The 27353-nt window shown below is 42.1% G+C and overlaps 1 protein-coding gene across 1 annotated transcript; it reads right to left on the bottom strand.

The window, feature by feature from the left end:
* Positions 1 to 27353, bottom strand: LOC102994112 (myosin-2). Its single transcript, XM_055089971.1, has 41 exons — positions 27297 to 27353; positions 27102 to 27144; positions 25416 to 25639; positions 25183 to 25326; positions 23486 to 23642; positions 22685 to 22712; positions 22487 to 22601; positions 22308 to 22400; positions 21834 to 21897; positions 21618 to 21716; positions 21059 to 21162; positions 20394 to 20532; positions 19602 to 19720; positions 19364 to 19513; positions 18083 to 18253; positions 17647 to 17956; positions 17106 to 17182; positions 16155 to 16242; positions 15944 to 16061; positions 15142 to 15265; positions 14917 to 15053; positions 12829 to 13084; positions 10986 to 11261; positions 10696 to 10872; positions 10468 to 10613; positions 10294 to 10384; positions 9819 to 10208; positions 8452 to 8578; positions 7652 to 7770; positions 7314 to 7510; positions 6413 to 6596; positions 6166 to 6331; positions 5939 to 6063; positions 5647 to 5772; positions 4223 to 4405; positions 3932 to 4135; positions 3254 to 3379; positions 2993 to 3163; positions 2805 to 2909; positions 2590 to 2685; positions 1 to 285 (listed from the first exon to the last, which is right to left on the bottom strand). The coding sequence occupies exons 3-41, from the start codon at positions 25617 to 25619 to the stop codon at positions 133 to 135; spliced, it is 5859 nt and encodes a 1952-aa protein (XP_054945946.1). The 5' UTR covers positions 25620 to 25639; positions 27102 to 27144; positions 27297 to 27353; the 3' UTR covers positions 1 to 132.

Genomic DNA, 27353 nt, shown 5'->3' with positions numbered 1-27353 from the left:
TTGCTTGCACAGTGCCCTATGCTCTTTATTTCTTTTGCAGTAGGGCAGGATAGACAATAATTACAGAGAGAAATGACCAAAGACTTCACATTTTGTGCTTCTCTCCAGTCATTCCATAGCGTCAGGTCACGATCACTCTTCACTTATGATTTTCGTGTGAACCTCCCGGCTCTTCACCCGCAGCTTGTTGACCTGGGACTCAGCAATGTCAGCTCTTTCCTCGGCCTCCTCCAGTTCATGCTGGAGCTTGCGGAATTTAGATAGATTTGTATTGGATTGTTCCTCCTGAGAATAAAAATGGAATTGTAAGGCACCCGTACTGGGTATCTTTCTAGATTCTGTAGGCCTAAGGGAAGAAAGGACTTGCCATCTGCAAAAAAGTTAAAACACCCAGCGGGAAACCTTATTGTCTTGCCACCTTCTGAATTTTGCTTATCATTGAAATTAACTTTATGATTTATTTGGGGCTTTGTGTTTCATAAATAATCACAACTCTACTTTTGCAACCAAAAGGTGGAAAACAAATATGTACCACAATTAGAGTAAGAAAAATATAAGAGCAGAGAAGAAGGCAAGGATAAAATCATGCTTATGAATGCTTGCTGGAAGATGACTATTTGCTCGAGTTAGATATTCTTTATCATTAAGGATGAATTTCTTAATAGCTTCTTTATATTGAAATAAGTGCTGAATTTTATCATATATCATTTTGGCACATTTCAAAACAGTCACTCTTTTTCTTCTAGTTTGGATGTAATGATTCTATTGACAGACTCCTTAATATTAAGTAATCCTTTTGTAGGAATTAAGCCTATTTAATCACTGATGGACAGTCTCCTTAATATTTATTTATTTTTATTTGGTTGCACCAGGTCTTAGTTGCAGCAGGCGAGCTCCTTAGTTGTGGCATGTGAACTCTTAGTTGTGGCATGCATGTGGGATCTAGTTGCCTGACCAGGGATCGAACCCAGGCCCCCTGCATTGGGAGCTTGGAGTCATAACCAGTGGACTGCCAGGGATGTTACGACAGTCTCCTTAATAAAAGTAAGGGTTGCTATAACTATACTCATGAATAAACTGCCTTTAGTGTCTTCCCCCCTGTTCTCTTTGGGACAGGTTTTGGTATGCGGGTTATGCAAGCTTCTTAAAATGATTTGGAAAGCTTTTCATCTTTTCCCATGCTCTGGAATGGCTCACATAGCTCAGGGATTATCTGTTCCTTGAAATTTTGAAAGACATAGCTGGACCTGAGTCCATTTTCAGAAGTATTTCTGAAATAGCTTATTCAGCCAACTTAGTAATTTATATTCTCTTATTTCTTTAGGATTTTAACTGTCTTAACAGATTTATATTTTACATTTAAAAAATAAACTTTCTCGGCTTCCCTGGTGGTGCAGTGGTTGAGAATCCGCCTGCCGATTCAGGGGACACGGGTTCGTGCCCCGGTCCGGGAAGATCCCACATGCCGCGGAGCGGCTGGGCCCGTGAGCCATGGCCACTGAGCCTGTGCGTCCAGAGCCTGTGCTCCACAACGGGAGAGGCCACAACAGTGAGAGGCCCGCATACCACAAAAAAAAAACCCCAAAAAAACCAAAAAAACCCTTTCTACCTGTATGGTTTGTCCCCTTTCTCATTTGTAATGTTGTGAGTTTGTATTTTCTCTCACTTTTTCCTTGATTAATCTAGTTATAAGTGTATTTATTTTATTAATTCCCTAGATGTTAGTGAGATTATCAAATTAGAAAATAGAATACTCTAATTCATTAATTTCTACCTTTATCTTTATCAACGCCTCTTTTGTTATTATTATTTATGATTTCTTTATTGGACTGTCAGTTTTCTTCATTTTTTAAAATTCTTGATTCATAATGAAAGCATATAAAGCAATGAATAGTCCTTCAAGGACAGCTTTGGTTACATTCTAGGCTTATAAAAGTCTCTTCTTCCTTGAAATTTTATTTACAGTTAAAAATTATTCAGTAATTGTTTTTATTTAATTTAATCCAAACATTTTTTAGGAAAGTTTTTTAACATTTAAGTGCTTGGAAATTTTTGTTTATATGTTCTCATTACTTTACAACTTTATCACACTGTGGCTAGAGAAATGTGGCCTGTACTATTTCTGCTTTGAAATTTTTTGAGGTTTCTCTGTGGGTTGAATGTTAACTTTAAAAATCAATCTATTAGGGGTTTCCCTGGTGGCGCAGTGGTTGCGCATCCGCCTGCCGATGCGGGGGAACCGGGTTCGCGCCCCGGTCTGGGAGGATCCCACATGCCGCGGAGCGGCTGGGCCCGTGAGCCATGGCCGCTGAGCCTGCGCGTCCGGAGCCTGTGCTCCGCAACGGGAGAGGCCACAACAGAGGGAGGCCCGCATACCACAAAAAAAAAAAAAAAAAAAAATCAATCTATTAATATTACAAATAGTAAGCAGTAAGTTAAAAAATGTGCAGATGTTTTTAAGAAGTACACAGTCTTCTATGAAGCATACAGCTTATTTACTACAAGAAGTAAATAGTAAATCTAATTATTTATTTATTAGTTTTTCTTAACAGAGGACTTCTCCCTTCCCTCTGTCTTAAGGATACTTACAGCCTCCTCAGCTTGTCTCTTGTAAGATTTCACTTTTGCCTGAAGTTTATCTACCAAGTCCTGAAGCCTGAGTATATTTTTCCGATCTTCTTCCGTCTGAAAGATGATAAAAACCACAGGGCCTTACTTCAAAAGCACATGACTGTTGTGTCATCTCATGTGACTCTTTCCTGTATATGCAAGGAGTGCTTAGCTGATAAAAACTGTTGCTGTACCTGGTAGGTGAGTTCCTTCACTCTCCTCTCATGTTTGCGCAGGCCCTTGACAGCTTCCGCACTACGCTTTTGCTCGCTCTCAACCTCTCCTTCCAGCTCACGCACCTGCGAATGAGTAGGCTCTTAAGAACTTTGATCCAGTAAGGCATTGGGAACAGATGGAAATAGATAGATATTGAGAGACCCACCCTGGCCTCCAGCTTCTGGATCTGCTTCCTCCCGCCCTTCAAGGCCAGCTGCTCAGCCTCGTCTAGGCGGTGCTGCAGGTCCTTCACCGTCTGCTCCAGGTTCTTCTTCATCCGCTCCAGGTGGGCGCTGGTGTCCTGCTCCTTCTTCAGCTCCTCGGCCATCATGGCCGCCTAATTAGCAGTAAAACAAAACCAGTTGAGAGAGCTGAGGTAGCGCATCAAGACTGTAGTTTGACCACCCCCGGGTGGCCCTCTGCTCACGTCAGTGATGGCCTTCTTGGCCTTCTCTTCTGCGTTGCGAGCTTCCTGGAGAATGTCCTCCATCTCTCCTTGCATTTGGGAGATGTCTGTCTCCAGCTTCTTCTTTGTATTGATCAGGCTGGTGTTCTGTTTAAAAGTAAGTTATATGTTCTTTTAATCATGTTACCAAAGTACTTAGTGGTACTTTTCAAAAAAAATTTTTCTTGAAAATAATTTCAGATAAAAATTTGCAAGTCAAATGCCCTTTAATATTATTTTGTTATGCAATACAATTAATTAAAATAGAAATGTTATAGAATATCTAACATTTTCAAGTACATAGTTCATAATTAGACCAAATAGCTTTATAATTTTATAACCACCATTTACCAATGAGACCACACACAGGGATAAAATTATAACAGATGTTTGAATATTTCACTTTTCCACAATAAATATGTCAATATTGATAACCAGGGTCAGTAAAGATATTAACACAAAAGAATATGGGAAGCCTTAGAATATTTTAGGAAGTAATCGACAATAATATGTACAAAATGAAACAGTGAAAGATTTCTCAGTAATGCATTGAAAATTTGGTAGAAGTATAAAACCTGACTGTCATATAAAAAAAATCAAGCTTATGTTTTCTGGGATGTAAGCATTTACTGAAGGTGAATTCTTTGTGCTGAATCCCACCTGGGTGTGCAGGAGCTGGACGCGCTCGCTGGCGTCCAGGAGCTCCTGCTCTGCGATCTTCCTGCTCCGCTCCGTCTGCTCCAGGGTGGCCCGCAGCTCCTCGATCTCGGCCTGCAGCAGGTTGGCTCTGCGCTCCACGATCGCCAGCTGCTCCTTCAGGTCCTCTTGGCCCCGGAGAGCATCATCCAGGTGGAGCTGGGTATCCTGTGGAATGAACAATCATTGAGACACCTTGTTCTCAGGGCTGCAGTCACCCCAACTTCCCTGGGACCATCTCCTGCGCCCATTTACCTTGAGGATGGCTTGGGTGTTCCTGTAGTTCTTCAGGGCCTCTGCAGCCGTGCGGTTGGCGTGGTTCAGCTGGATTTCCATTTCGTTGAGGTCTCCCTCCATCTTCTTCTTGAGCCTGATGGCATCATTTCTGCTCCGGATCTCAGCATCCAGCATGGTCTGCATGGACTCCACGACTCTAATGTGGTTCCTCTTCAGCTGGTCAATTTCCTCATCCTTTTCAGCAATTTTCCTGTCAACTTCAGACTTGACTTGGTGTCCTTCACCGTCTGCTCCAGGTTCTTCTTCATCCGCTCCAGGTGGGCGCTGGTGTCCTGCGCCTTCTTCAGCTCCTCGGCCATCATGGCCGCCTAATTAGCAGTAAAACAAAACCAGTAGAGAGAGCTGAGACAGCCCGTCAAGATTCTAACTTGACCACCCCCGTGTGGCCCTCTGCTCACGTCAGTGATGGCCTTCTTGGCCTTCTCTTCTGCGTTGCGTGATTCTTGAATTACTTCTTCCACTTCACTCTGGAGTTGTGAAACATCATTTTCCAATTTTTTCTTGGTGTTGATCAGGCTGGTGTTCTGTTAAAAGTAGTGAAAATTTACAAGACCTGCAGTTGCACAAATCTTATTTTTAAATAAGTAATACCCCTGCCCCGTTTGGTAGAAAATCTGAAAAAGAACACACAGCAAAAAATCATCTATAATCGCGTCACTTCAAGCTAATTGCAATTAATAGTTTAAAGCATCTCCCCCATCCTTTTAAATACATACATATTTATAAAAATAGAGTACTTCCATATTACAATTCTGATTCGTCACTTTACAGTAGACCAGCATTTGTTTGACGTGAGGGTCTCACCTGGGTGTGCAGGAGCTGGACGCGCTCGCTGGCGTCCAGGAGCTCCTGCTCTGCGATCTTCCTGCTCCGCTCCGTCTGCTCCAGGGTGGCCCGCAGCTCCTCGATCTCGGCCTCAGGGTGGCCCGCAGCTCCTCCACCTCGGCCTGCAGCAGGTTGGCTCTGCGCTCCACGATCGCCAGCTGTTCCTTCAGGTCCTCTTGGCCCCGGAGAGCATCATCCAGGTGGAGCTGGGTATCCTGTGGAATGAACAATCATTGAGACACCTTGTTCTCAGGGCTGCAGTCACCCCAACTTCCCTGGGACCATCTCCTGCGCCTATTTACCTTGAGGATGGCTTGGGTGTTCCTGTAGTTCTTCAGGGCCTCAGCAGCCATGTGGTTGGCATGGTTCAGCTGGATTTCCATTTCATTGAGGTCTCCCTCCATCTTCTTCTTGAGCCTGATGGCATCATTTCTGCTCTGGATCTCAGCATCCAGCATGGTCTGCATAGACTCCACGACTGTAATGTGGCTGATGGCATCATTTCTGCTCCGGATCTCAGCATCCAGCATGGTCTGCATGGACTCCACGACTCTAATGTGGTTCCTCTTCAGCTGGTCAATTTCCTCATCCTTTTCAGCAATTTTCCTGTCAACTTCAGACTTGACTTGGTTCAACTCCAGCTGGATGCGCAGGATCTTTCCCTCCTCGTGTTCAAGAGATGCCTTAATGACAGCAAAGGGTGACATTAGCAGGGAATGGAAGCATTCAGAAGTTTTTCTGCACATGTTCCTTCCACTAATTTTGTGCTGTTTCTTTTTCTGTTCAATATATGTGGCTAGTCCTAATTTTTTTTTGAATCTGTTTACAATGCCCATTTTTGACTTGTACCTCTGCTTCTTCTAAAGCAGCCTGAATTTCAGACTTTTCTTGTTCCACTTGTTTCTTTATTTTCTCCAGTTCATGCATACGTTTCCCTCCTTCTGCAATCTGCTCGGTGAGGTCAGAAATCTCCTCTGTTGTTTGGGTAAAAGACAGGTAGAGGTTTGATCAGACAGAGGACATAAGAGGAAGGTTCCTCCAAGGCATGAAAATGATTGAAAGTGAAAGGGACTCACGCTGCAAGTTTTTGTTCTCTCGTTTCAAAGTTTCTAGCTGATCCAAGGACTCCTCGTAGGCGTTCTTCATCTTGAACAGCTCAGTGCCAAGAAAACGGGCCTCCTTCTGAGCGGCCTCGAGCTCGACATGAGTTTCCTCATACTTCTGTTTCCATTCTGCCAGGACCTGAAACACCCAGCGAGAGTGGTTACCTCCTGGAAAGGATAGAGGACAATGGTGGAGAGCAGAGGCTGCTGTAGAAACTACCTTATCGAAGTTCCTTTGCTTTTTGTCCAGAGCTGCGCAGGCAGCGTTTGTCCTCTCCACATCGAGCATGAGGTCCTCGACCTCATTCTGTAACCGCTGCTTCGTCTTCTCAAGGGAAGCACATTTGGCGTTCACGGCTTCTACGTGTTCCTCAGCAGCCTGCAGCCGCTGGGCCAGCTTCTTCCTTGAAGATTATGTATGTTTGTAGAAAGAAGTGAACCAAACCAAGAATTATGAACTATTACCATGCTGAAAAATATGGGGAACTTCATATTAAAAATATCCATTCATTCACTCAACAAATATTGATGAGCTTCTTTTATGAACCAGATGCTGAGTACCCAGCAGTGAACAGGACAGAAAAGGTCCCTGCCTCGTGAAGCTTCCACACAAGTGAGAAACAATAAGCAAGTGAGAAAATGCATAACAACATATTGCAGATGTAAGTGCAGTGAAGGAAAATAAAATGGAGTACGGCGTGGCCAACTATTCTAGATACTCAGGGAAGTCCTCTCCGAGGAGGTAGCATTTGAGCCAAGATCTAAAAGAAGTCAGAGTGAGCCAGAGGGACATCTCGGGGGAGAGTATTCCAGACACAGAGGGGCCAACAACTGCAAATCCCTGAAGCAGCAATGAGCTTGGTGTGCTTGACAACCAGCAATAAGGCTGATTATCTGTATAATTAGTTGTTATTCTTTGTTTCCTTAACTAGATTTGAGGCTAGGAGGGTAGTGATGGTGTTTGCTTTATTCATGTCTTATTCTCAGGGCCTGATTGTGCCTGGCAAATAGGAGCTAATTAATGAACGTTTGTGGGCTAATTCACTGAATCTTCAAGGGTTTTGTCTTTCTGATTCAACATCCAGCGTTCTCTGCACATTCTCTCCTATCTGTGCACATACTTGGCCTCCTCCAGCTCCTCCGTGCGCTGGATGGCGTCCGTCTCGTACTTGGTCCTCCACTGGGCCACCTCGCTGTTGGCCTTGGACAGCGCCCTCTGCAGCTCGGCCTTGGCTTCCTGCTCCTCCTCGTACTGTTCCCGCAGCAGGTCACAGTCGTGGCGGGAGGACTGCAGGGCGTGGGCCAGGGCGCTCTTGGCCTGCGGAGGTAGTTACACCTTCTTTTTACTGTATATTTAATTGTTTAATTCTTAAGTTTCAAAACCTTTTTAAAGTTGGTGTAATGGACTCCAGTTAGGGTCAGGTTAGGGGAAAAAAGCGAGTCTTACAACAATAGTTACCTTTATCTCCTCTTCAAGTTGCCTCTTTAATTCCTCAGTCTGTTGAGTAAATGCTTGCTTGCCTCTTGATAACTGAGACACCAAAGATTCTTTTTCATCTAGCTGACGTGAAAGTTCACCTGATAGGCAAAAGAAATGGCACCACTTTTTAAAGCAAAGACAAAGTTTTGCAAGCCCATATTAGAAATAAGTTTAAACTCTCAACACCGCCTTCCAGATGAGTACTCAGATGATTGAATTCTCTGTTGACACCTTCAAATTTCTGGTTTTCATGGTGAAACTTACATATTAACCTGAATGAATAAATACAGCTTAAATTCTCTTTGTTCTCTCCATAACTGATTCTTTCAGGGTTATACAATATTGTGCAAAACCTGTTGATAACCGTCAAAGAAGGTAGCTAGAATGTCTAATTCTACATTGTCCCTGTTTCATAAGACTTTTGAGGGACTGGGTTATCCATTGCCCTATTCAGGAATTTGGTTCGCTCTGATCTAGATAAAAAGAAGCTTGGTCTAAAACAGAAGCCCTGGACCCATGCTGGAGTGACTCCTGATCCCGAGCATCCCCTCCATGTGACCAAATCCTCAAGGCCTTTGTGGAGCAGAGCTTGACCCAGTCCTATGGAAGTCTTCATCTCCAGCATTGTCCCCGAGTGACCTTGCATGTCGGATGAGAGCCCGAGCTCTTCGGTGAATCACACATGTTCTCAGTTGCTCTTATTAGGCTCTCACATCACCATATCAGTTGTTTTTGACCACATCATCTCCACTTTTAGGCCTCATAGAGGAGAGAGTTACCAGATTCCGTCTGCAGACGCGCCCTCTGAGCCGTCAGGTCACTGATCAGCCGCTGTTGCTCTTCCTCCTTCGATTTCAGCTCGCTCAGTTGGTCTTCCAGGGTGCGGCACATCTTCTCTAGGTTTCCCTGCGAGAGAAAAAGTGGAAGAAGCAAATGAAGACGTTTTAATAATATTTTGCTATGGCTGCAATTTCTTCTAAAACAGAAAAATATTTATTTTTGACATATAAAATAAATATTCTTATATGTAATACGATGTATTAGAATTTTTTCTGTATATTTTATGATTGCTGTCCTAAGTTGAAACTATACATTGGGGTTTTTAAAAAGCTAATTGTGAAGCTTTGTTCAGTATTCCAGGCATACCTCATTTTGCTGCTCTTCACAGATACTGTGGGGTTTTTTGTTGTTTTTGGTTTTTTGTTTTTTTTTTTTTTTTTTTTTTTTTACAAATGGGTTTTTTGTTGTTTTTGGTTTTTTTTTTTTTTTTTTTTTTTTTTTTTAACAAATTGAAGGTTTGTGGCAACCCTGTGTCCAGTAAGTCTGTCAGCGCCATTTTCCCAATAGCATTTGCCCACTTCTTGTCTTTGCATCACATTTTGGTAATTCTCACAATATTCAAACTTTTTCATTATTATATTTGTTACAGTGATCTGTCATCAGTGATCTTTGATGTTACTACTATGACTTGTTGAAGGCTCAGATGATGGTTAGCACTTTTTTAGCAATAAAGTATTTTTAAATTAAGGGATGTATATTCTTTTAGACATAATGCTATTGCACACTTAATAGGTTACAGAATAGTGTAAACATAACTTTTATATGCACTGGGAAACCAAGACATTTGTGTGACTTGCTTTATTTTGATAGTTGCTTCATTGTGGTGGTCTGGAACCAAACCTGCAGTATCTCTGAGGTATGCCTATAATAAAAAATTAGATGTACTAATTTTTAGAGATGATGTACTAAATTTAAGATTTTGTGAGAATTGAATGGCACGTTTTCTAAAAGCATATTTATAAATACTTGATTGTTTTTATGTACAATGAAACTTCGCTTATTGGACAATTGAGAATGTTGGAGACCTGTGTTCTCCAGTTGGAGAGCAAGAGAACACTCACAACCTATGCTCACTGCTGGTGCTGTCATTTGTTAGTAGTGTTATGGGGCCGATGTGCTTAACTTATTTGAATATTAGTTTCTTCATATAATTAAGTGGAAATAATACAAATACTAATATCTTTCTTGCTTACCTCCTGGATTACTACAAAGAACAAATGACATGTTGTGTGTAAAGGACCCTGTGCAAACTGACATGCACATAAAGGGTCACTGCTGTTAATAACAATTTCTCAGACTGCGGTACCTTGGCTTTAGAGACCGTTTCTACATTACTAGCAAGGTCGTCGATCTCCATCTTCATCTCGCTCTTCTCCTTCTCCAGCTTCTGCTTGACCCTCTGCAGGTTGTCAATCTGTTCCCCCAGCTCGGCCACGCTGTCCGCGTGCTTCTTCCTCAGCGTGGCCGCCGTGGCCTCGTGCTGCAGGGTGGCCTCCTCCAGGTCCCGGCGCATTTTCTGGAACTCGGCCTCCCGCTTCTTGTTCATCTCAATCTGGACCGAAGTGGCCCCGCCGGCCTCTTCCAGCCGCTCGCTGATCTCCTCCAGCTCCCGGGAGAGGTCCGAGCGCTGCTTCTCTGCTTTGGCGCGGGAGGCCCGCTCTGCCTCGATCTCCTCCTCCAGCTCCTCGATGCGGGCCTGGCAGTGGGGAAAAGCTCAGTTTTAGCCTTTTTATGTCATAACTTTGCCTCTTTGAGCCAGACTGATGGAAATATGAACTTACCTGCAGCTCTTTGATCTTCTTCTGCAGTTGAATGCCAAGTGCTTGTTCATCTTCAATCTTGCTTTGCAAATTGCTAATTTCAAACTCTTTCCTTTTTGAAAAGTAGCAAAGGATAACAGTTGAGTTCATATGCAACATTGGAAGCAAGTTCATAAGCAATTCTTTCATACTTACTTTTTGAGCTTTTCATCAAGTTGTTGTTTTTCATTTTCAATGTCCATTATGGACTCTTGGGCCAACTTGAGGTCACCTTCAAGTTTCCTCTTAGCCCTTTCTAGGTCCATGCGAAGTTTCTTTTCTTGCTCCAAAGACCCTTCAAGCTAAATACAAATAATGTTGAGTCAAAAGGATTGCTTAGCTTCCTTTCAAAGAAAATAATTTCCTTGATAATCCTAGACTTACGTCATCCACTTGCTGCTCTAGCTTGGTTTTAGCTTTGGTCAGAGTGTTGACTTTGTCCTCTTCTGCCTGCAGGTCATCCAGGGTCTGCTGGTGGGCCTCCTGGAGGGCCTTCTTCTCCTTGGTCAGCTTTGCGATGGTTTCATCCAGACCTGCCATCTCTTCTGTGAGGTTTTTCACCTTAGGAAGTAAAAGCACTTTGCATTACATGTTACATTTTGGTGGCTTCAGCTTTTCGCTTGTATTCCCTGATAATAATAAAAAAGTAAACTTCCCTTGTATACGTTTCCTACCTTGTTTTCCGTGGCATGTTTCTCCTTCTCAACCTTGGCCAGTGTCAGCTCAAGGTCATCTATGTCTTTCTTCAGTTCTGAACATTCATCCTCCAATTTCCTCTTCAGTTCCGAACATTCGTCCTCCAGTTTCCTCTTCTTGGCCGTCAGCTCAGCATTGATCTCTTCCTCATCCTCAGCTCTCTCAGTCACCTCCTTGATTTTGGCCTCGAGATGGATTTTGGTTTTGATCAGCTGGTCACATCTTTCCTCTGCATCAGCCAGGCCTTCAGCTTCCTTGAATTGGAAACAAAATCAAAATTGGGAAGTAAGAATGAAGTATTTCACAATGATAACGGTGTAAATCACCACTATTGGTTCTTTGGCTTAAACTTTTATGAACCACCTGCTGTGTGTGGTACAGGACGCTCCACATTGTGAGAAAAACAACGTGTATCAGATATTGTCCTGTTCCTTTAGAAGAGTATATTCTACAGTAGATTAGAAAACTTAACCCCAACAAGCTACCATTAATTCAGAAACCAATTAGTGACATAAGAGATCAGAGAAGTTGTATCAGATATGGTTTCATGAATGAAGTAGCATTTGAGTTGGGCTTTGAGAATGGGTAGGATTTGGTCTTGTAGAAATGAAGTTATTGGGAGAAGGATCAGGAGGAGAGAAAGGATTCCAGCAGGAGAAATTCTAGATGTAGCCGCTACTGAATTATTTCCCTTTGTAGTCTTGGAGGATGATCCTGGTTAAGATGCTCTAAATTCTATTTGAGGCATAAAGTGATCAAGAAATTCCTAGCAACCTATGTTTCTACTTAAGAGGGTTGGGGGTGGACAGGAAATGAGAGAGAAATTGATAGATACATTCATCAGTGAGCCTCCATATCAGTCTTTGAATACATAAAAGAATAAAATGTGCTGCAGATAGCCAGGTAGTGAGTATAGTGGTGTAGGACAGAGTCTAAGTGATTCCCTAGGGACAAGAGAAGAGAATTCAGGATAGATTTGAAAGGGGTGGGGACAGAAAAACAGCTCTTTTCCCTTCTGTAATCTAAAAGAAGGAATTATTACACCGCCCAAACTTGACAGAAGAGACCAATCTTAATCAGCAGGAAAAACATACCATTTTGTGATGAGTAAATTATACCAGACCAATTCAGTTCACTCCAAATGAAAGACAGTCTCATAAATTACATTTCAGAGTTGATGGAAGCAATTCTAAAATACTTGGTTTGGGAGTCGCAGCAGGCTGGATGGAGGGAGAGAGTTGGGGGTAGGCAGAGCAAGTTAGGTACTGATGCAGCAACCCGGTTGTGCTGTGATACGGCACTGACTATGGAGATGGATTGGAAAGAGCAAATCTCAGTTTTGGAGATCAATAACAAACGATAATTCAATAAAAATTGATGTAGAATACTGTCATTTGTCAGCCATACATGCTGTGATTTAAGACCCATAGACATCTGGAAGTTCAGGGAAGTTTCAGAGAAAACAAATCACTCTCTCCATGCTATCCTCTCCTTAATATTTTATTTGGGCTAGCTTCATGTTAAAATCACTTTCAAGGACTGTCTTCATAGGGAAAAGAAGTTGTAAACCCTGTAGTTTGATGAAATTGTACAGAATGGAAGAAAATGGTCAGTTCTAGCTCATTGCCCTGGTTCTGGTTTGGGGGCACTTACTGGGTGATGAAGGAATAAGGGCTTCATTAGTACCATCAGAGTGCTTTAACCTTCTCCCTCCAGTGAGTGTCTCTCACACTGACTACCCAACTCACTGACTCTAGTTGTGGCTAGAGTCATAGCGCTTGCATCCTGATTAGCAGTACACAGGACGATACCACTACTTACAGCCTGAACTTGGAGCTGCAAGTCATTTTTTTCTTTCAACAGTGACACCATCTTTTCTTCCAGTTCCTTCCTTTTTGCCTCTGACTTGGCGAGTTCTTCTTTAGTTTTCTGGAACTCTTCCTTCATGGTGGCCATCTCCTTCTCCGTCTCCGCACTCTTCAGCAGGGGCTTGATCTTGAAGAAGAGTTTCATCCAGGGCCAGTGCTTGACGTTCATGAAGGCTCGGATATTGTACTGGATGCAGAAGAGAGACTCCCTGAAATTTAATTGATGCAAATTAGATATTGTGTGGATGATGAAATGAGATGAAATCTTGGCAGTGAGAGTTGGAGGTTCTGCCCTCCACCATGTTCCTCACCTACTTTCAAAAGCACAGACGAAAGAAATTATATTTGGGGATGGTGGTCAAGGACTCATTAATCATTCCTTTCTCTATGTTGGTGCTTCTCAAACTTTGGTGCGCATGAGAATCATCTAACTTCTTTTTTTTTTAATTTATTTTATTTTTTTGGCTGCGTTGGGTCTTCGTTGCTGCGTGTGGGCTTTCTCTAGTTGTGACAAGCGAGGGCTACTCTTCGTTGCGGTGCGCAGGCTTCTCATTGTGGTGGCTTCCCTTGTTGCGGAGCACAGGCTCTAGGCGCACGGGCTTCAGTAGTTGTGGCACGCAGGCTCAGTAGTTGTGGATCGCAGGCTCTAGAGCGCAGGCTCAGTAGTTGTGGTGCACGGGTTTAGTTGCTCCGCGGCATGTGGGATCTTCCCAGACCAGGGATCGAACCCATGTCCCTTGCATTGGCAGGCGGATTCTTAACCGCTGAGCCACCAGGGAAGTCCCTCATCTAATGTCTTGATTATCTCATCTCATCAAATACTGATTCCTGGTCCCTTTCCCCAGAGATTCAGATTCTGCAGATATGAGGTGGGGCCTAAAATTTGCATTTTTAACAAGTTTGCAAGAGATGCTGATGGTGTAGGTCCAAGGACCACCCTTTGAGAAGTACTGCTCTGCTTTAGTGCTTCACAGACTTTCCTATGTTAATGCCACCGAGAGCAGTGAAGGGGGAACCAGACCCCTCAGGGATGTGGGGCATGGGATAAAGGGACTCATTAAAAACTCAGAATTTCTTTGAAAAATCTCTGGTTTTATATTTTAATGTTGTATGATTTTTGCATTCTACTCTAATCTCATCACATTTGTTTTAATCTAAATTATTTTTAAAAATTCATTACCTTCATATATGGGCAATTCATTGCCCCAATATATATGTATATATATCTACATATATCTATCTATATAAATATATATATAGGTTCATGACCAAACTTATTATTTTTAATGAAATAGAATACAGTAAAAGATATTAGCAGAACTACAGGTGATAGAAAATCTGTTCCATGTAAATTATTTATATATTTACACACACATACATGTATGCATGGATATCCAGGTGGCAATATAAAATGCATTTCTCCCTATGGATCCCGTTCATATGCATCCTGCAGTTTGAGACACCTGACTCGTAGTCTTAGAACTCTGTCCCTGCATCAAATTAGATCACTAAAAAGCCAGGTACCTCAGTGAAATTGTATTAACTTACTGAAAAAATGTTTTTCACCTATTTTGCCCTTAATAATTTAAATCATAATAATTCAATAATAGAAATGATCAGATGAAGAAGTTGTTTCTGCATCTTGAGTAAAACCACTGTTGAAAATACTGTCTGCTACGCAGTTCAGTGCATCTTACTAATGATCTACCCGGTAAATTCATATTAGAACCAAATGCTAGGGCAATACTTTGTCTCTGCTCACTCAATAGTATGTTTTCTCTTGTTAGATAAGAGCTACACGTCTCTCTCTCTTTTTTATTATGCTTCCCTCTCTTTTTTATTTTTTGCCCGAGCATTCGATGTAGTCCGTGGTGATGATTCCTACCTTAACTTTTCTGGTGCATGTATATCTCCACTGCAGCATCAGACTCTTATTCATCCCTTCTTACTCTGGTGGCCTTATCATATCTGAGCCTTAACTGTAAGCCACCTCAAATATGCTTCTGAAGGATGTGACTAGACAAGCAATGTGTTTGCATACCTCCTCTCCACCATCTTCTGGTACTCCACTCTTGCCAAGAACCCTTTGCACCTGGCCTGGGTTCGAGTAATCAGCTGGGCCAGCTTGTCATCTCGCATCTCCTCTAGGAGCCCCAGAAGGCCGGCTTTGAAAAAGACCTGTGCGTGGGCAGAGCTGCAGATCAGAAACTTCACGTAGACTCCAAAGGGACAGGCATAGTGTCTGGTGGGCCTTAGAGACTATTACCTTGGTGTGACCAAATTTATACTGGGTGTGGTCAATGTCGATGGACCCGAGGAGCTTCTCAGAAGCCTTCTTGCTGTCAATGAATTGTCCTTCAGGGATTGCACTTGCATTTAATACCTTGTATCTGGTAAAGTAAATATAGTTTTTTAAAACTTGGTGTATTGATGAGACTAGTAGTAGCTACGTATTAAATGATCCATTAAAAAACCCCCAGAGCTTTAAAACAGTTATCCTTTCTTCACAGGAAGGACATTGTATACATAGATGGTCAATCTAGTATCTACTGTCTATTTTTATTCCATTTTACCTTCCTGCACAGTTGCAACTTTCCTTTCTGCCTCATCAGACCCTGCTCTCAGGAAAGTATTCTACAATTTTGTTCACATGAGTGTGTAGATGACCAACAAAATGTAACATATTATCCTTGCTAGATGCATTTGCTATTGATAGTACTTACCTCTACTGAGTTTTTGGAAGGATTAAATGAAATAATCCAAACGTATTAAGCACTCAAAAATGGTTGTTCTCATAATTATTGAAGTTAATGTAGACATCTACGAGCTAAGCCAGGAGCATGGTAAATCCAGTGAAGTCTCTAGAGTGTATGTGGTACTACTCTCTAGAGTCTCTAGTGTAGTATGTGGTATATCTGTGTTTTAAAGGTGTTTGGAGGCTTATAATTTTTCACTCTTTTTGTAGCAAATTAAAAATAACAAAGGCATATTTTTCACTAAATTGTTTTGCTTGCACTGAATACATTTATAGTAAACTCCAGGAAACACCATAATTAGGAGAGTCTGACCTCTGTTTGAAGTCTGCATACAGGATTCTGCTTGGGAAGCCCTTCCTACAGATGCGGATGCCCTCCAGCACCCCGTTACACCTCAGCTGGTGCAGGACGAGATCATGCTCCATGGCGCCTAAAAAAACCAACCATATTTATTTCACCGCAGAGTTTTGTTAACAGGAGGTATGGCAGTCACGCTCGGTGCTTCCGCTCTAGCACGTCTTACCAGGAGTTTTCGTTTCATTGGGGATGATGCACCGCACAAAGTGAGGGTGGGTGCTCCTGAGGTTGGTCATCAACTTGTTCAGATTCTCCTGGGAAAGCAGGGAAAATCCTGTTATCTGAGATTTAGACATGGTTGTGAGCATTTGGTGATGTCTATAAAAATCAATGTCCGTGCCTGAGTTGAATGATCCTCTGGACCATTTTAACTTAAGGTACCACCTTGGTAAACTTTTCCTGAGATGCAGTTTCCTCCTCAGTACCTCTTTCTCCACTTGAGTTGGCAGGAGTTACACATATAAAGCAGGCTGTCAGGTGATCTTCTCAGTGTATACAAGCACCGTCCTCCTTCCCACCCTTGTCCCTGGCCACCCACATACATTTACAAAGCCATTGCCTGCCCATCCTGGATGGTCACCCTTTCTTCTACCAAACTCTGTGGTTCTCCAGGAAGGAAATACAAGCCTACACTACATTTGGACTTATTCTCATAAATATAGCTTCCCCTTTCCAACTCTATCAACTTTTAGGGCATAAAGATTATCTATAAGGGGAACAATCCTACCAGTTAAATTGAGAACTGACTAGATTATGAACATGGATACCATATTAGGTTCCTTAAAGCCTAGCTGTTAGATTTTCATTAGTCCTACTGATGATTTAGTGTCTTTGAGCACATGCCATTGCTTATTTCCACGACTCAACTAGATTATGCATAGCAGAGCATTACATTTTATAACATTTCCTATAAAATATTTTTTATTATTTGGCTTAGCATGAAAGATGACCTGATAATTTCTGAGTAGTTTAAAGCTCTTCTCTTCAAAGCTAGATGAACAGAAGCCATTAGTTAAGGTCAGTCCTCTCCTAAATGGCTTGTGGAGAGAAGGCTTTGTGCTTTTAAAAACAAATTCCCAAAATAACAAGAGAGTGTCAAAAACAGTTTCTTTCTTACTCTGAAAAGGGCAGACACGGTCTGGAAAGAAGAGCCCTTCTTCTTACCACCTCTCTTGACAGTCCCACCACTCGCCTCTGGAGAAAAAATAAGAAAAGGTGTCATTCAAACATAGTTTTGAATTGACAGCGTTATTTCTTGCCCATTTGTTGATTTCTGTGCTCAGATGGAACATTTTTCCAACACAGATGACCTCTGTGTTTGAGCCTGAATGAACGTTATATGTCAACTAAGTTTGCATCCACTTTTCAGCGGTACTCAGTAACCAGCAGATCGGGAGGGAAAAGCAGGAGAGAATCGTAGAAGCCAAGCCTTTTCATTGGTTGAGATGTTGAAAGTTCCTTTCTGACTCTTTGCGGTAGGGCCTCTGTCAGTGCTGGAGTGAGTGTATGATCACAATGCAGCCTACTTACTCAGGACTTGGAGGCACAGTAGATTTGGCCCTGCAACACTTCAGCCTGGGCTATGATATCACTAGCCTCAATCTAACATCACATTTTGTAATATCAGGAGAACATGTTGGGATTTTTTTGAGCATTACCTGCTTCAGCAGTTTGAGCCCCAGAGAAGAGGTGAGCTAGAGTTTTCATTGCAGACTTCTGGTACAGCCCGACCACCGTCTCGTTCAAGGGGTCCTTGTTCTTCTCCAGCCAGCCCATGACGTTGTAGTCCACGGCGCCGGCGTAGTGCACCAGGGAGAAGTGGGCCTCAGGCCTGCCTTTAACCACCTTGGGCTTCTGGAAGTTGGCAGACTTTCCAAGATGCTGTTCAAACAGCTTGTTCTTGAAGGAGGTGTCTGTGGCCTTGGGGAACATGCACTCCTCTTCCAGGATGGAGAAGATGCCCATAGGCTGAAAGCAGACCACAACACAAAGTTACAATTCTATATAAGCATTTTTCTTTGTCTACAGAATTAAACAAGGTGCAATGAATAATTTCGTTCTCACAAAACATAGTTTCCAAAACTTGAAACGGACCTTCTCGATGAGCTCGATGCAGGCGGCCAGGTCCATCCCGAAGTCGATGAACGTCCACTCGATGCCCTCCTTCTTGTACTCCTCCTGCTCCAGCACGAACATGTGGTGGTTGAAAAACTGTTGCAGTTTCTCGTTGGTGAAGTTGATGCACAGCTGCTCCAGGCTGTTGAACTAAAGAAACAGATGCGTTTACTTTTCTCTTAGCAAATAGAGCATTTTAAGATATAGGGCTTTTTAATTTAAAAATGTAGAATAGCCTTTAGATTATGGGTATCAGAATCCTTGGGGGGCTGTGAAATCTACTGTTTTCTCTGCTGCCATTTTATACAAAATCCTAAATCATCATTATTATTAATTCTCTTGCACTTGCTTAAATTGACTCAGGTGTTTTTCTGAGTTCCTACTTAATCATTCCATGTTTATTCCCATCATCTTCTGCAGTTTCTATCGACTCATTTAACAGCTAATTGAAACCCATTAGAAGCTGATTGGGAGGAGTCTGTCGTGTGGAAGCCGTCATGGTCAGCGTTGCAAGGGAGCGATAGTTGCCACCCTTACTCTTTGATGTGAAGCGAAAAAAAATCAAGCTTCCAGATATTATGTACAGTATATTAACACACACTCATATTTTTTCAAAAGCCAAAATGTTAACATTAACTAGATATAAACAGTGGAATTAATATGGACTCCTTTTCCTTCATTTTCCATAATTTCTGCCATGCCTAAGTTTTGCATTTATAATTAGAAAAAGATAAACTTCTTTAAAACTATAAGCAGGAAAAATGTGTTTTATAATCAAATATGAGTTTTTATCCCATATCACATTGATGAGAATTAAGAGTTCCTTGCATTGAATTTATTAATGCTGACTCTAAATTACTGACCTTTTCTCATCTCTTATTATCTACCTAAGTGTTTCTGAATGGTTTCCCTACCATATATTCAGAGCATATTATGCACTGCACAGGTTTATTTTGATATTTTTATATTAACTCCACTTTGCATTGTGGGATTTTTAAACCCCTCCCTACAACAACCTAATTCCTAAGTCCCTTTGGATCATGTAGCAAGTTAAAGAGTCCTCCTTAAGTAGCTTATTTCTCATAGAAGTGGGATTGCCGCCACTACAATAAATGGTTAGCTGCCCAGTCACTGTCTTTTAAATTTTAGCATAACTTTTTGACATTGGTAATAAAAGGTTACACTATTCACAGATTTCTTCTTATTGATGTTTCCGTTGCTTTACTGGAAAAACCCCTGAGCAACGTACTACCAACTCACGTCGAAGATCTCAAAGCCAGCGATGTCCAAGACCCCGATGAAGTACTGCCTGGGCTGCTTGGTGTCCAGCTGCTGGTTGATGCGGGTGACCATCCACAGGAACATCTTTTCGTAGACAGCTCTGGCCAGGGCTCCCACTGCATTGGTCACCTTGAAAGACAAAGGTGTATCCCTTGAGGTTCATAGAGGACCGTAAAATGCTTGCATCCCTGGCTGTGAATTTGAATGATGCACCTACCTGCTCTACAGTCTGGCCTTTGGTGACGTACTCATTGCCGACCTTGACCCTGGGGTTGCAGAGGGATTTGAGCAGGTCAGCAGCGTTCAGACTCTGGAGGTAGGCTGCCTTGTCAGCAACTGAAAGGAAGAAAGGATAGAATGATGTTATTATGGCCCAAAGCAACCCACTTCCTCAAATAAAAAAAAATTTTTTTAAGCTACAGGCATTTTGTGCAGTGTTTTCAGAATATCTTTGTGAGTATTCTTGCCCATTTTTTTCTCTAAGTTCAAGACCTTGGTTATGGGTAGTGTTCCCTAAAGAACTTCAGAAATTGTAGGAACATATGTCTGATACCCATGCCGCACATATCTTATCTAGGTATACTTTCAAATGCAATTCTTGGAAATGAATTTGTCTTCCCAGGAAAGCTCAAGGGTAACAAGTTAAGAATGTGATTTTCGGGCTTCCCTGGTGGCGCAGTAGTTAAGAATCCACCTGCCAATGCAGGGGACACAGGTTCGATCCCTGGTCCGGGAAGATTCCCACGTGCCGTGGAGCAACTAATCCCGCAAACCACAACTACTGAGCCCGCGTGCCACAACTACTGAAGCCCGCGTGCCTAGAGCCCGTGCTCTGCAACAAGAGAAGCCACCGCAATGGGAAGCCCCTGCTCACCGAAACTAGAGAAAGCCCGCATGCAGCGACGGAGACCCAACGCAGCCAAAAATAAATAAATTAAATAAACAATTTTTTTTAAAAAAGTGTGATTTTCAAAGAAACATGAAGTCAGGTGGATGACTCAGTGGATACCTTCAGTGCCATCTGGCTCCGCTTGCTCCTCACGCTGCTTTTGCTTGAATTTCAAGTTTCCATAATGCATCACAGCCCCCGTGAGCTTGTAGATAGAGACCTTCTCTTCATTAGTAAAGCCCAAGATATCAATAGCACTCTGCCAACACAACCAATAGAATAACTGTCAGGTTATGATCCACATGTTTACTACTAATAGTTCACATTTGGATAATTCCTGATTTGTTGGTCAGACTGAGGAAACTACCAGTACTGACGGAGCAAGGAACTCCTTAGATTGGGTGTCTAGGGAGCTAGTCAACTAGAAGCCAGCACAGAGCATTGGCATCACAGGTGCATACCCTCTGAAGATGCAAAAAGTAAACTTAAAATGGAGAACAAGGATAGTAAACTTATTATTTTGAGAGGTGGTCTGGATTTAATGCAGGTAGATTATAAAAACATGGTTTAGGGAAATTCAGAAAGGATGGCTCTTTAAAAGACTATCACGGGAGAGTGAGATGTTGCAGGGGCACATCCCAGTCTTTTCAGTTGACTCCAGGTGGCACATCCACGCCCATCTTTGAATCTTCTTTTGTGATTTCTACGAGAAACTGAGTATTTATCTAGCGGGACCGTTGCTCTGACCCCAAATAATCCTTCTAATTTTCTTGTGTTCTACTTACATCTGTGGCCATCAGCTCTTCCTGATCATCAATGCTGGGCACGCTGATCTCCCCTTGACTGATGAATGGGAAATCATATGGGTTGGTGGTGATCAGAAGCATTTCTAAGTACGTGGAACAGAGCAAAGGTAAGCAGAAATATCCTCTTCATTAAGATGACAGATTTCTAGACAAATTCTAAGGCACTAGGATGGAAGAAGCCATGATATGTTATTGCTCAATGAAAAAGATTACGCAAGAGCATGCAACTGTGATTCCAGTTACTGTACGTATGTATCTATTTGTAAAGATGTATCTACAGAAGATGACTGGAATGATGTTCATCCAAGTGTTTCTAGTGATTATTTTCATAGTGATAGGATTTGGAGGTGTTATTTTCAGTTTTCCCTTTGAATTTTTATAATGAGCACACATAAATTTTTACCAAACTTACAAAGCTGTTTTCAAAATCGAGGCAATGTGTACAGTTGACAGAATTCCATCGTGGAATACTGAGTTGGACCACGCATTGCTAGGTATGGGTGTAGTAATTTTGAAAAGGAATTATGACATTTCTTACCAATTAGTTCTGGTTTCTTGTTTGATGTGATCTGATAAAAAATATGATAGCTCCTTTCAGCCTTAAGCTGGAAAGTAACTCTAGACTTCTCTAACAGATCTGGAAGGAAATAAATAACAAAGAGGAAAAATGTAAAAATTCACGAGATGCAAGTTTTAGTCAATATTATAGGTCATAAGAAACAGAAATTATTGTAAAGTATATCCAAGCACTTACATGTTTCAATATCAGCAGAAGCCAGTTTTCCTGTAGTGCCAAAGTGGATTCTGATGAATTTACCCTTGAAAGAAAAATTAACATTACTACTTTGTTTTTGAATCATATCAAATCTTTGAGAAACTCAAAACACTTGAAGTGCTAACATTTTAATATTAAATCAATTCAGAGACAATTTGTTTCAGGTAGAAAAAGGTGTATCTCCTATTTTTTAGGTAAAATAATTTTATCTTTAAAATTTAAAAATTGTGGATAATTGTAAATAGTGAAAGATAAGAACTCAGATATAGGGTCATATATCTTTTTAGACAGGACTTGGATCCATGTTATTACATGCTCAGAGGAAAAGGAAAGAACCATGGTATAATATAATGACATTGGAATGGAATGAAAAGGACTCAGAGAATGTATTCACAAACGTCCCGTAAATTTTGACCAGTGAGCCGTGTCTGTAATAGTGTCCAAGAGACTCACAAAGCGAGAGGAGTTGTCATTCCTCACGGTCTTGGCGTTGCCAAAGGCCTCCAGCAGGGGGTTGGCGCTGATGATCTGATCTTCCAGAGTCCCCTGCAAAGGCAAGAGCAGTCCTCACATGTGGGGCCCGGGAGTTTCTTACTTGACAGCTTGGATCCTGACGTGGCAATCACACCCACCTGCATTTTGCCAGAAGTAGCTTCTTCCTTCTTCTTCTCCCCAGTGACTGCAATTGTTGCAAAGTACTGGATGACACGCTTCGTGTTCACAGTCTTCCCAGCCCCGGATTCTCCACTGTCAAATAAAAACCAAGTCAGTAGAGGTCCCAAAGCTGGTAGCTATTGCAGTCATGAAAAGAAAGCATCAAATCTACTTACGTGATCAGGATTGACTGATTCTCTCGGTCTACAAAAGAGAAATTAAGGACGGTCAATGCTGCCTAACATCTTACGGAAAAACCTGAACAAACATTTTGGGCAACCCAATATTTGTAAATGGAAAGTACATAAAATGGCATGGACTTAGTATTTTTCAGCAATCCCGAGGACTTGGTGGCCCTAGGCCTAGCACCTTTTCCAGCACCCCTCTCTCCTGCTCCCTGTGGCTCCCCCCACGCATTAGGTATATAGACTCTACCATTGAAACAGAGCGCTGCAAAGAAGCAGCAGACTTTCTCTTTTTATACTCCACCACTACATACCCACCGAAAGTGGACTTTTGGGTTTTCGGGTGGATTTAGATGACGAGTTAGTAGCGTGTTTATTGTAGGTACAAGAAGTAACGAAAAATAAGCAGTAGAGATATTTTTAGTGCGTGAGAAGGAGTAAATATAGTAAAGGTGGTAGCTTTGGAAATAATCATGGCCTTAGTCATATTTTTAGGGAAAGTAAAAGTTCATTTTGATGTTTTACTCTCTCTGAAGGGGAACTCTTTCAACCCTTTCCCCAGGGTGCCGTTGTACCTTAGACTGACCTAGCTGAGACAATATTCTAGGAATAAGATGTACGGTATAACTGTTTTAATACCAGATATACCGTAAAATCTGGAGTGTGTTTAGGTTGGTTATGGGCGAAGGGCCATAGCACTTAGGGGACCACCTCAAAGAGTGTGCTGAGACGGGTAGAGTCTCTTTCTCCTATGGTTCTGTTCTAAAAAGATGCACAGAATATCCAACTCACCAGTCAGCATGAACTGGTAGGCGTTGTCAGAGATGGAGAAGATGTGGGGCGGGGCCTCCTGGCGCTTTTTGCCTCGGTAGGCAGCCACCACCTCAGGGTTGTACACCGGCAGCCACTTGTAGGGGTTGACGGTGACACAGAAGAGGCCCGAGTAGGTCTATGCAAGGGAATAAGAAAGAATAACTAGCCGAACACCCTTCCTGTGATTTGTGCAATTCACTCATTCAACGAATTTTCACTAAAAGGAACACTTTAATTAAGTGCTCTACACGTCTTCAAGGCATCAGCACGAAAACTAGTTGAAAGGTTCAACAAGACAGCAGAATCCTTGAGGGGAGGGACTATAGCTTAGACTTCTTATTATTCCTCTTGGGATTTGTCACAGTGATTTTCACATTGCAGGAGCTCCAAAGTTTTGGGGTTTTTAAAATGTAGTATATGACATTTTTCACTGTAGTTTAGAAAATGGGCATATATTTCCTCTGTAGCATTAAGGTATTCAAATTCGTAAAAACATAAATTTGGTACCTAAGTACCCAACAATATGGAATAGTTAGGTGAACTATGGAAAATCTTCTTAAGATACTGTGATCCAGGCATTTAAAAAGGCACACATGAAGGTATGCAGCAATACTGGGGAAATATTTGCAAAATACTACTGAGTTATAAAGATACAGAACACAAAATGATGTAAATACATTATGATTACAACAGATGGATTTCCAAAATCTTTGACAACTGGTCTAGGATAAGTACCAACCAGTCAGAATGCATGCTGACTCTAAACACCAGGTACACTTGTGTAGGTGTTGTCCAGCTGAACAGCAGCAGCGGCTAAACTATACAGAAATGACGGGAATTCCCTGACGGTCCAGTGGTTAGGACTCTGAGCTCCCGTTGTAGGGGGCGCGGGTTCGATCCCTGGTCAGGGAACTAAGATCCTGCAAGCCGTAGGGTACGGCCAGAAAACAAAAACCAAAAAACAAAAAAACCCTGTACAGAAATGTCAACCTAACATAATAGATGCAATTAGAAAGTACTACTGAGTTTGCATTATGTGCAAAGCCTCTGCAAGGCCCTAAGAATGAAACATAAATGAGATGTTGTTCCTTGAGGAACTTCCAGTCTATGTAGGAGACAGACGCATAAATGACTGATGGTGGGAAAACATTGTCAGTGTTATTGCAGAGACAGAAGCAACAGGACACAACATCCAACTTTGCCTGGGGAAGTTGGAAAGTTTTCATCAAAGAGGCATTCCACACGGAAGGGACCAGAACACAGAGATACAAATTGTGGTTATTTTGGAGGAGTGAAAATTGGTCTTTAAAAACATTATTTTTAAGTGTTAATACATGAGTTTATATTTTCCTTCTGAATGATTCTGCATCAGGAGTGGGGATGGGGGGAGATGTAAGTACGTGGTTCAGATATAAACAGTAGCTGCTCCAGTGTTTGTTCAAGGGCTCTCTGGCAAACCCAGTCCTTGTGGACAATGGCCTTGCCTGGCTTTGGATGAGAAGACAAAGGATTAAGTGCCAGCTATTGGGTTGTGCCTTACAACAGCAATCGTGAACTTTTTAACTAGTTACATTACTAGTGAAAGTGCAATGAGTCACTACCTGTAACCCATTTATACTACAACGGGCTGACAGGGTCCAGCGATAAAGCCCACTTTGGGGGTAGGGGGCACTCACGTAGATCATCCAGGCTGTGTAACGCTCTTTGAGGTTGTACAGCACTCCTGGCTCGTGCAGGTGGGTCATCATGGCCATGTCCTCGATCTTGTCAAACTTGGGAGGGTTCATGGGGAAGACTTGGTCATCTTTCACTGTCAGAGTCTGGTAAACAGGAAGGGTAACTGTTTGTCAACTGAGTGACCAAACAAAATAATCAGTAGAATGTGGTTGGCTCCTGGGACTCTACTCACTGCTCCTCCTTCGGTCTTCACTGTCACTTTCCCACCTTCTCTGCTCTGGATAGTCCCTTTGACAAAGGATTCCTTGGGCTCGACCACAAAGACAGCTATCTTGGCGTCAAAGGGCCTATTCTGGGCCTCAATGCGCTCCTTTTCAGACTTTCGGAGGTAAGGAGCAGCCTCCCCAAAAACGGCCATTTCCTGGTCTGAACTCATGGCTGCTGAACTCAGAGGTCCTAAAGGAGATGAAACATTTCATACTAGAGATTCCAGATTGTCATCTATGTCCACAAATCTCTATCTTGATGATATTTCATAGGCCCAGTTGAAAATTCCATCAGGCAGGTGCACTGTACTCCATGCTACAGTTATTGAAACAAACATATTACAAGGACTCAAAGGCATCAGGGGTCACTGTGTACCCAGCACTGTACACAGTGGCTTTTTATCTTCTTTCATCCTTCAAGAATGACATTCTAATGAGGGGGCTGGGTGGTAGCCTCGCATGCTGCTAAGGAGCGTGTGATCTTGGGTTGCACTTGATCTTTCTGAGCCTCAGTGTCTCCATCTTTAGAATAGGGATTATAATATTGCCTTTCTGAATCCACAACCCATGAGATAGAGTGAAGACACTTAGAAAAAGAAAAGTTAAAATAATGACTGAGAAAGCAAATTGAAACAGTTGAGGCTACTAGATATAAAATGTCATTTATTATAATGCAAGAGAATTACATTTCCTGCCGTATAACGTAAGAGAACTTTATTTTCTCCTTGAGATGTTCAGCTAGAAGTGCTCATGTTCAGCGGATTTGGCGCGGGGAGGGGGGGGCGGATTATAATTTTGTTTACTATTTTTTTTTTTTTAGCTGGGTGCTTAGTAGAGTTTCTCTAACATAATTTCTTTGCATATTAAATTCAGTTAATCAGTTTAACCCAGTTAAACTAATTGAGGGTAAAAGCCCCAGCAGACGTTATCCTCATTCTTCCACATTAAAGTCTCCCTCTGCTATTTCCACATTTCCTTCCGCAAGAGGCAGGCTCCGGCGGCTCCATTCTGTGTTGTCAGCAGGTTGCCGGTGGCATCAGTAGAATGAAAGGTTTAGCAGAGGATGCTGCTTCAGTCATTACGTGATCAAATTACTTGAAACTCATTTTAATCATCTTCCCACCAGTCTCTCTCTTTAGAAATGCAGTGTGTAGTAGTGGGGCAGACTAATATCTTTACTATCTATGTGACGAAAACCTCATAGTGTTTTGGTTTCCTACAACACTCAGCACCGGATAAAGTAACTTTTTAAAGGTCTTTAAAGAAGTAAAAGAAGCATTTTCCTAGGTACTTCTTATTTGTTAGATATCATGTTTGCTAAATGAATTCTAAAAGCAGGACACATTTTTATCAAATTTGAGATTCTTAGCCAGGGAGTCTCAGTGCAGATTTTTTTCCCTACAGAAACAAAATACTATTCTCTTGACAACTATTCTCTTGCAAAAATGTCACCCCACCAGTGCCTGAGCCCTAAGACTAAGCGCATTGCTCTAAAAGGCAAGTCCTCCGTCTCCTTCTCCCACACCTTTCCTGAAATACAGTTGTGAAGGTATTTACTGAGACAAGCACTTTCTCAAAGGTTGCTAAATGACCCAAATCTGTTCTAGAGGCTCTCGCCTTCTCCTCCAGGGACTGGTTAGTCCAAATCTTACCTTGTTAGCAAGTGAGAAGATGCAGCCTGGAAGTGAGACAGTTCTATAAAAGAAAAGGAAAAAGTACTTGATTAGTTAACCAAAAAGAAAAAACAAAGCAAAACAAAAATCCCATTTGTGGCGTTACTTGCTGTTGTAAACAGAAGGCAACAAAAGTCATGGGCGTAAAATGTGCGGTATCAGAAGGAACAGTACCCCAGCGGCAGCTGCAGCTGACACTGGGCAGTGTAGCTAGCCAGTGTTCCTCTCCAA

Source organism: Physeter macrocephalus, chromosome 14 (assembly GCF_002837175.3).
Source record: "Physeter macrocephalus isolate SW-GA chromosome 14, ASM283717v5, whole genome shotgun sequence".
Lineage (NCBI taxonomy): Eukaryota > Metazoa > Chordata > Mammalia > Artiodactyla > Physeteridae > Physeter > Physeter macrocephalus.
Note: the sequence above shows the minus strand (reverse complement) of the source record. Positions and strands in the feature narration are given on the sequence as shown.

Coding starts and splice junctions, on each gene's coding strand:
- LOC102994112 (XM_055089971.1), bottom strand. CDS start 25,619: ATGAGTTCAGACCAGGAAATGGCCGTTTTTGGGGAGGCTGCTCCTTAC. Junction 17,183..17,646: donor GGCTCAAACTGCTGAAGCAG/GTAATGCTCAAA, acceptor TTTTTTCTCCAG/AGGCGAGTGGTGGGACTGTC. Junction 16,243..17,105: donor CCGTGTCTGCCCTTTTCAGA/GTAAGAAAGAAA, acceptor CTGCTTTCCCAG/GAGAATCTGAACAAGTTGAT.